This window comes from Ruditapes philippinarum, unplaced genomic scaffold (assembly GCF_026571515.1).
Source record: "Ruditapes philippinarum isolate M1 unplaced genomic scaffold, ASM2657151v2 ctg3581_1_1_1_1, whole genome shotgun sequence".
Taxonomy (NCBI): domain Eukaryota; kingdom Metazoa; phylum Mollusca; class Bivalvia; order Venerida; family Veneridae; genus Ruditapes; species Ruditapes philippinarum.
The window spans coordinates 224,196-234,838 of record NW_026851515.1 but is presented as its reverse complement, the minus strand read 5'-3'; the positions used below and the strand labels follow the sequence as shown (position 1 = coordinate 234,838).

Sequence of the window (10,643 nt, the reverse complement as noted above, 5' to 3'; positions counted from 1 at the left end):
GATGGTTTTTTATAGTGAGATATCGACTGGAACAGTTTTATGGATTATGATAATGATTATGGATAAATTTCAGGATTTTGATCAGTGATAACAACTTGAACTGTTTTATGGACATCGATTATGATTACGGACAATTTTGTGGGGGGTGGGGCGGGCCATGATAAGAGCGCCTCCTCGTGATGTGGCCTGGATATGGCTGGATAATTTCCTTTATTCTTTCATCTTTGCTTTTCATCTGAAAAAAATAAAAATAAATAAATAAAAATAAATTGATAAATAAACATTACAAATTATCCAGCCATAACTGAACGCTCTTACTTTTGTATGTTTATAAATAATAAAATGAAAAATAGATAAATAAATGTGAAAAAAAATGTTTTTTACAAAATTGTTCAAGTTATTTTCAGGGAATGAATACATACCATATTATATTCATGAAGAAAATATATGACCATGACAGCAGAAATTCTGAAACATTTCATTCAACAGTTATATACATGTATTACAGAAATGACAGTTACTTTTATGAAATAAATTATAAAAATAATAATAATAAAATGAATAAAAAAAAGCATGAGATTTCTTTTTACTGGTATAAAAAAAGGAACTTGTTGTTATTTATTTCACTAATAATTAATGCTGCATAAACCAAAACAAACAAAAACTCATCATTTTTGGGGAAAAAAAATTAAAAACCTGTACCCTTACACAAAAAAGTCAAGATGGGTATCCTATAAGCCTTTTTTGCCAAGTTATGAAACATAAAAAATTAATAATAAATTAGCCATATTTCCCTAACCCCTGTAAAAGAGAGAGAAAAATTATACATCATTTTATTGTTTATAACTACTGTAATTATACTGTTATAAAGCCCATAAATATAAAATTTATACCACTGGAAAGATAATTCAATTCTCTACAAATCTTACATTGACATATATATTGTCAAAGTTGTTATTGAACCACTTTACATCAGTTAAAACACACAAGTAGCCTACTTTTTCTGAAAAATGGAGAAAAAAACACCATCAATTATATAGTTTATTACTTTATAACTCATGTTGACATATTTGTATAAATCCAACAAATATGATATTTATACCATTGGAAAGGTATTTCAATTCTCTACAAACTTTTTATTGATACAAAAATTGTCAAAACACAACTTAATGCTTTATTTTCCAGTTAAAGTATATAGGTATCTAATTTGACCAATTTTACCTATATTTTATCATACCCTATATGGAGATAGTGTGTGACTCCTTATCAGTAGGATATTGATTATTGATTATCTATCTGGCTACTGTATTATGGGGTGTAAAGCAGTAAATTAAGGGGGCTGTATAAGGGAAAAGGTTAAGTGCGATACACACGAAACGATCAGACAACAATCTCAGTATTTTGTAAGTTTCTTATGAAGTCAGTTATGATTGAAAGACATATCAAATAAGTACACTGAGTAATTCATTACAGTAACTTCTCACGAAATAAACTGAAAGATCTCTTGGAAAGATATTTTAAGACGGCCCGAATGCAAATGTTCAAGTCGATAATTCATGAACTTTCACACTCGCTGTTTTACAAGCTGTCATGTGCTATCTTTTCCTATAAGTTTTCATCACGAGTTAATCATATTGGCGTGTGAAATGACATATTGTGCCTTATTGACCTTTCTTATAGTCAATAGATAGATTTTTTATCACAAATAAACAATTATATCCTAGGAAACTAGAAGTTGTAATCACAGATATTTGGAAAAAGGTCAACTTCCGGTTTCTTACCCAAATAGACAACTTCTTTCAATGTATCGAGCTAAACCGACTTTGGTATCAATATTTCATTGAACCAAGACACACGATACCTGTTTTCAGCCCACTAGGCAATTTTACCCCTAACATGTTCATGTTTAATGGAAAACTATAATTGTGCAATACAATATGCTCTCTAATTGAATGGTAAATATGTAACTCAAAACATAAGCATAATGATTTTATGAAGCAAATATACTTTTAAATGGAAACTGTTTCATGTTAAACACAATCACTTCTTTTTTCTTTTCTATTTAAATATTCAATAATTTGTTTGCAGTTAATTCTGAAATATCACTGTTTTAATCAATATGCTAGAATTATTTATTATCATATATGTCTTGACAAAAATCATTTGCTTTTTTAAAAAAAATAGCAATCATGTGTTTATCTGTTTCAACACATAACACTATATAAAATGAATGTATAACAATGAAATAAAATGTGATCAATCACATTTTTCGTAATTTACTGAATATGAAAACTACGCGCATATTTATCTATCTTATTAATCACAGTTAACAGAATTCTTTAAGAAATATATTAGAAAAAGAAATGTTTTACCAGTTAGACAAGCACGTATGTTTACAGTTTTAAATGACAATTCGTTAATATACAAAACATGCAAAACAAACTATTTAAATTTGAAATTAATAGAAAGAACAAGTTTTACATAAAATTTGTAATCATACTTTAAGTTGCCAGTGTTATGGTCTGACTTTATTATGAAAGCATTATAGCACTCATTTATAAATTCGATCCTACTCTGTTTTTGTCCGTGTAGTTAATAAGAATTAATATGGAATATATGGAGTATATATCTAATATTTTGAAGGTCAAATAAGCTTAATGTAAAGATTTCACATTATATACACTACTTAGTATTTTAAAATCATTTATCAACTTGTTACTTTAATCAATGTTTTAAATGTAAAATACCAATTAAAATTCCAAATGCTACAATCATCATATTATATCAAATACGGGATTACATGATCTATTTTTGCATCAAATACGAAAAGAACAGATTTTTTCACTATAATTTAGCCTACGCACAGAAAGTAAACGTCATTTAATCAATCAGCGGATTTGATTGTAACATTTGATCTTTAAAACAAAGTATTTGCCGTATTTCAACGTGCAAAGTTCAACATAAATTGAGATTGGTAGACATTTTCAACTGTATGAAAGACGTTAAAATAGAATCTAGTAAAATGTCATGCAATAATTCTAGGGTTACATTGTTGTTTACATTACTTTGAAAAATTTCAGTTGGATACACATTTAGGTTTTCAAGTTGGTGATTTTCTTATATCAAAAACTGCATTTCTACTGTTCAAAATAACCGGTTCTGAAAATGTTTGAATCTAAACAAAATTAACTTAATCTTTTCATGACAAGTCCTTAAACCTAGACACTTTTTGGGTCAATCAAAAGAACATTAAAAACGTGAACAAAGCAATGGTCATTTCGTTCTGCAATTATCATTTTATTGATAACTGTAAAATATCTCACCAACCAAGCGACCATGATATATTTTAAACAGTCACCTGAACCAAAGTTGGTCTCAATTTACTCTAGATTAGAACCACGCTTCAAGAAAATATAAATTAATAAGTTGAAATGTTTTCATGATTCTTTATATTTTATCCCTTTTTAGACAAAAAATCCATATTCAATGAAATTGAATTGCTTTGATTTATAATACAAACGGCAATTACAACGAATTGAGTTCGTTTTAGACTATTTTTCAATAAAAGAATCATGTTAGTAAACAGACCAGTTGCACCGATGTTTTTTTAAGTTTTATTCACATTATGATACTATTTCACCAAGTATTACAAATGTACATTATATAATATTTCTATGTTTTGATACTAAAGTGTAAAATTAGCATACTAAAGGAAACGTTGTTTAGGCCGGGGATAAAAAAAGTACATAAAACAACTGCATTGTCTGTTGCCGATTATCACATGCCCGTACCGCTTTCTGACCAGAGAATTTTTTGTTTTTTGTTGACCGCGTGAAAACCGTATGCATTATTCAAACATTACAGTAAAATGGCATCTATGAAAAAAATGTGAACTTTTCTTGTTGTGGGTATGTGAACTGCTCACTTTATATAATTCTAGTCAACTCGTTCAATATTTCTAGAGAATTTAATTTGATATTATTCAACGAGATTATCAAAATACGCATGTAACCTACATTTCATTATTGTTTCTATTAATGTACAGTCTGGAAATTTTGACAAAATAAAAAAACAACACGATTTGTTTCGATCTATAATAACTAATTATCATATTTTATGTTAAACAATAGCAACAATAAAATTTTCTTTTTGTTCATATTATACCGAAAATTACGTTAAGTTTGCACGAAGGATATATTTACTTTGCTAAAAGTATTTTAACAAAACATTGAACATGATGTACCCTGTCAATCCTCTACAAATAATTAATCGATGTAATACAGTAACTATGCATTTCTTTTAGCCTGCACTTCAATAGATATGGAATAAGTACTTACATGGAGATAAAATGGATACTCGTCTGTCACGCATTAGTTTTAATTAAGAAAAATGCGTTTGATTCGTACCAATCACGCTAGGAACACGCGCTATTTAGCGAAATGACAAAGGCAAATGTAAAACATGTTGCATTTGCTATCCATTGAAAATCTTTTTTACGATCTTAAAAAAAGAGGCACTTCCTAAAGTTATGTTAAAACTGTCTTTTCGAAACCTTAAAAACCCTTGTGCTATCCATAAAAATCTTTGTTATGATTTTTAAAAAGAATCATTGCCTAAACTTATACTGTCTTTTCGAAATCATAAAAGACGTGAAACAAAACCTTTTGATTGTTCTAAAGTGCCATTCTTTTCAGGGGTAAAATTGAAGCGCATGTCTAATAGAAAGCTTCCGTTCGATTAGTTTGAAAACACAATTGTATTATAGCATGATATTATATTAAATGAAATTATAATAACATGGCTTTTGCTATGATGCTCTTCGGTTATAAAAATATTTGGAACAGAAACTGTATAATGTAATGTTTTACACATCACCGTCAAAAGAAATTTCATATGGCTGTTGACACACAAAAAAATAATCATTATGGTATATTAGTGAAAGGTGCATGTATCCATCTTCTTTATATTCATACACTGGACGTTTGTTTTTTGTTGTTGTTTTTTTCTTTAGAAACCGCCCTGACCTATTTCCGTCAATGTTGTGTTTGCTAAAACCATACTACGAAACAGTTTAGGAAATATCGGCGAGTTTTATAAATGATGACACACAGAGATTTTTATCTTTTTTGTTAAAGACCACATTGTCAAAATGAAATTGTATTTTGACAGAGTAAATTTTTATCTGTCAACATACTTAATTAAGAATGTACTTAATATGACCAGCAGGTACTGTTCAGTATACTATAACTAAACAATAGACAGCTACTTATCACTATTTATGTACAAAAATGTGTTTTTGTTTTTTTCTAAGCATTTTATCCAAATACACGATTATCGATATTGGTAAATTAAAGAGTTGTCGTCATGCAAGGGAATGTCAGTTTACAACAGTAAGGTAAAATGTTCAAGTTTATTTCGATTTCGATGGAAAGTGATGTTACAAAACACAGTACAAAAAATATATTTCAGATTATGCTGTTTTAGTTTTTTAAATTGTACTGCTGTAATTAGTTATTAGTTTATATCATTGTAAAGCGCCTTTGAACATGTATATGAAAAGGGCGCTATATAAGTTTGGTAAATAATAATAATAATAATAATTTAATTGCAGTGTATAAAATTATGTAACAAAATAAACACATTTCATTTTTATGAACACTAGTAAACTCATTATAACAATGAGGAAGTGTGGGAATCTGCTCCTAGACTACTAAAATAACCCTGTAGACGCTATTGCATGTAATATAAAATCTGACAGGTCCTTTACAAATTCACCCAAACAAAATGAATAATTTACTCTTGGTAAAAAAGGAGTCCGTGGAAAATGTAATCATTACCATTGTGGTGAGTTATATTACACCGTTCTGTCTGACTCTCTCTAGTATTAAGAGATGATTGATATGCCTATGCGCCAGATTACATGGAAATGAATTATTCCACAGACGGATTGACGCCGTTCTTTTGTGAATTAATCTGAATTCCCATTTGCACTAAGTGTTGTCAACATTATCCTTACTCTTGTATTGCCCTTTAATACATAATCAGAGAAAAAATAAATCATGTGTATGAGATGTTGCATTCTGTCAAGTTTGTTTCGTTTACGAAATTTAAAATACAGAAGCTATGAAATTTTATTTTATCTGTTATGCGCCTTTGTAGTTTTGAAACTATTTTCATGCCTATTACATAACGTATAATAGTTGTAAACGCAATACATGATGTGTAACTATTACACGGTTTTGTAGTACTTTAGCAATATGTGAAAGAAAATGATAAAAAAATTAAAAATTTGCACTCTAAAAATGAATGTTATTTTTGTTTTATTCAAATTGTTTATTTTGCAATTTTTTATGTGTGGTCTTACGTAGTTTATCACATCCGATAAAAAATATTGTAAGTTTGTGTTATTAACAATTAACAATTATTGTGTTAGGATTAAGCTTGTTTGTTTTTTGTTTGATTGGGTTTTATGTCACATCCGCACAGTATAGGTCATATGACGCCGTTGTAGCTTTACTGGTGGAGACTTCTTTGCATGCACTTTAAATCGGCACCTGTGTAAACCACCGACGTTCCGTAAGATAGCTTGAAAGCTTCCTCACACGAAAGAAACCAAAGTCCCTATCGGAATTCGAACCCATAGCGATGAAGGGGTTAAGTGGTTTGATGTCAACACCCTGAACCACTCGGCCACGGACGACCCCATATGATTATGTAGTCTTGGGTTCAATCAACTATACGTATATGCTATTGGGCTTATATTGTTATAATTGTATAAAGTCTTCTAAAATATAGACTTTCCACTTTGTAACGTTAAGCGATACTGATAACAATAATTTATTAAAACATGAACCATACTTAACTGTTTTTTTTTAAGAAAACTAAATGTAACTGTATGTGTATGAACAGTCCTTTAAATTGATTATTTTCATATCTGCGCAATTATTATATTATTCCATTGTCTTCTCTCTGTGTAGTTCTTTAATTATTCTTGTCTCGCCTCATGTAAAGCTTTGCCAGCAATGTCTCATCAGAAAATATACTAACTGGCGTTTGACAAATGACGCATTGTGACTAGCAATAGATAACATCTGTAATAAAACTATCAATTATCCGCTAGACTACCTGATTAGTTGTTATCACTGATATTCAAGAGAGTTTACTCTGGCCTCACCCTAAAGATAAACCCAAAAGCGTGCAACATAATAACTATTTCGTCAATCTTTAAATGAAAATAAGACCCTTTAATTTAAAAGTAAAGATTTAACAAATCTGCTTGTCTTGAAGTGCCATGCTTATTAAACGTATTGTTTTGTATAATCGATATTAAATCTAATGTACTATACAGAAATTGTACATTCTTTTCAATTCAATTAGGATGTTCTGGTGTAAAATTAAGAAAAACAAATTTAATTCAAAACAAAAATATTCTATGATCACCATTAAGCAAACACGCTTTCATTTGCTTTATAAAACAGAAGATTCCACGATAACAATTTATCAGAGAATCTATCAGTCAGTGTTTGTGATAACTTCTTATAATAATGTAGATGAGTATATGAATTTTAAATAAACAGTGTTATGAAGATGGGATTTATTTTGGTTCAGATATAAACAAGAGTGAAATAAATTGATATATTTATTTGCGAGAGGTCATTTTAATGATTCAGAACCAACATTTACAAAAGCCGGAGCAACGAATTTAACATGTACGTGTAGTCAAACTTGTATATAATAATTGTGCTAAAAATTGCTACAATGTAAACTATATATAGTTGGTGAAGAAAAACATGCGCACCTTTGATTTAAATACTCCTACTATTCAGTTGTTGTATTTGATTTCTTGCAGGTGTCTTTTATAGAGCAAAATTGTTTTCCAACTTGACGAGCGAAAGTTTTTGATGACAGCAAATAAATACAAATTTTAATTGCGCTATTTAGAACAACAAAGTAATGAAACAATATCATTAGGAACATAGATGTCATTGTCGGAACAAAATCGTCGGAAATTGCCAAGATTCTCATGACACTATTAGGTACGCTAAGAATAAGTGTAACTGTTGCTAATGTAATCAGTAACGGTGTTGTCTTAAACTCTTTTACTTCCGGTGCTGCGGCTCTCCTTTGTCTCAGATACCATTCTCGAGACCGCTTGCGGAAATCCCAACTACCAAACGCAATCATCCATGTACAATTGAATATTGTTAAATACGGAATAACAAAATTTATTATTGCATCCACTTTTGAAAGAACTTTCCATGATTCAAACACTTGTTTGTTACTATAAATCAGTCTACACATAGGTGGGTCACCGTATACTCCAATGAACCAAGTTGTATATAAGTAGCACACTATTCCCATAACGGCTAGGCAAATGATGACACATTTCGCACGGAAAACCGTGCACATTTTAGTTTTCTTACGTGGCCACATAACTCCTATAAATTTCTCAACAATAACAGCCGTAAGGTACCACCTTGACAGGAAGGAGAATGCATGATCACCAAATGTGATCAACTGACACGGTCCTATCACTGTGTGTACACGAATTCTGTAAGACTCTTCTAAATTTACGCACATTACAACGAGTAAGAAGCCGGAATCGGCCACAGCGACCGCAGCTAAGTATCTGGCTGTCGACGGCGCTTTCAACTTTGTCCTTGTATACATGAGGAAAATAATGATATTTCCCAAGATTCCGACAATACATGTAATAAGGTATGCATATTTCTTGAAATATCTTAAAATGTCGCTGTGCATAGTTGGTGGTGGCGGCGGCGGTGGGAAAAGAAACCATGTATGATTGAGGTCACCATAAAATGTTAAGTTAAAAATGCTTTCATTAAATCCGCTGAAATATTCCATACTTGCACGTATATGTATTTTATATACACACCGACAGCTTATCCTCCTCATTCAGATCTTTTTTGTATATTTTGTACATATGTTTTATATGATAAAATATGCACCAACTGATCATTGATGTCAGTTATATTACAATCAGTTAGAGAATACAAAGACGTTTGCATACGTTACATCGTTTAGTAAAAGTGTCGATTTATGAACTAAGATGTCCTTGGTCCAGTTACATTCGTAAACATGTCTTACATTGCGAACATTTTCATCAGATTACCATACGTAATTATGAAATGAAATTGACATTCTCCATAGTTTCTCTCTGACAAAACATATGTGAAACCTTCCTGTCCAAATATGTCAAACCGCAGTAATCCCCGACATATGCAGCCTGAAAGTATAGATAAAAACATCGATGAATAGAGCTAAACTGCCTGCGTTACATAGAAAAATAATGGAACTTACCTTAAATTTGAAGCTTCGTCTCTCTATAAAGCTCTTACTTTTAAATATTCCATATATTTTACTCTTTATCTCAGTAATTTCATTTAGTTTAAACTATTTAGTTTAATGTAATACAGAAACAACACATATACCGTTTAACGGTTTATAGTTGTGTTAAACTAAATGTTTACTTGAATTGTACGGCAACACGTTTTGGAATATAAAACAAATCACTTTGTATTTAAAAAGGAACTGCTAAATACCGTCACCTTAGTGCAGTAACGGATCAACTTGTATTAACATATTTAAGGAGTAAACCCATTACTGCACTAAAATTACGATATTCGTTTCTTTCAAGCGCTTTTCTTTAGTGTTTGAAATTAGTTTTGAACAATATAATTGAAGTGTTTTAAATGAATCAAAATTTACTATCATGATCTTAAATTCAATTATTTAGTCAGTTTTATTATCATAATGTTAAGCTAAGTTATCTAGTCAGTTTTGTTATCATCATGTTAAGTTAAATTATTTTGTCAGTTTTAGACGACTGTTAATACATGTAATACATGTACAAGTATTGTTTGTAAACACTGATAAAGTTTACTTATTTTTCCATAATGCCATGTGTTTCGTGGAACTAAATTGAACATAAAATGTATTGTCGTAAAACATACTTTTTTCCTTCTATAGAATGAATAATTGGCTGTTCAATTATTAGTAAATAGTGAACTCTAAATATTTCCGTTTTCTACTTGCAGTTTAGATTTTTGGTTGCATAAAGCAATAGTCACACGTTGTATGCATTTCTACTCTTTTTTTTCTATGATGAGTTTAGAATCTGATAAATATGTCGGTCGTTTTCATCAAACAACAAGAGACAATGTTAATTGAATATACTGCTTGGAAAATTCGTACGAATAAACTATCCGAGTAGCTTACAGACGGTCCCTAACTTTTAATCTGAAAGGCGTCTTAGAACGAACATGATCTTCCAACACACTAGAAGAGAAATTGCCATAGCAATTTTACAGTTTCAGTTGTCTTTAATTTCAAACTAGACAATTTACCTGTAACTAATATTTTAACACAGGGAACATTATGAGAAAAGCTAATCTATATACAAATAGTATCTATTCTCTAAGTAACACCCTGTGTTCTTAGTTAGTGTTAAACAGACAGATATAAATTAAGACCTGCATTTCTCTTGATCATTACGTTCAAATGGCAAACGGAATGCACGAAATCTTTGTCTTCACTTTAACACTTTTGTAATGCAGTTCTTTATCACCTCGTAGACAGAAGACATCTATATTGCTTGGCGTCCGCTGTTTGATACATTGATT

General features: G+C 30.2%; 1 protein-coding gene across 1 annotated transcript; it reads right to left on the bottom strand.

Annotated features, from left to right (window-relative positions):
- Positions 1-7,651: 7,651 nt before the first annotated feature.
- On the bottom strand, positions 7,652-8,889 carry LOC132739666 (somatostatin receptor type 3-like). Its single transcript, XM_060727796.1, has one exon. It carries the CDS (start codon positions 8,863-8,865, stop codon positions 7,819-7,821), a length of 1,047 nt encoding a protein of 348 aa, XP_060583779.1. The 5' UTR covers positions 8,866-8,889; the 3' UTR covers positions 7,652-7,818.
- Between the last annotated feature and the right edge of the window lie 1,754 nt (positions 8,890-10,643).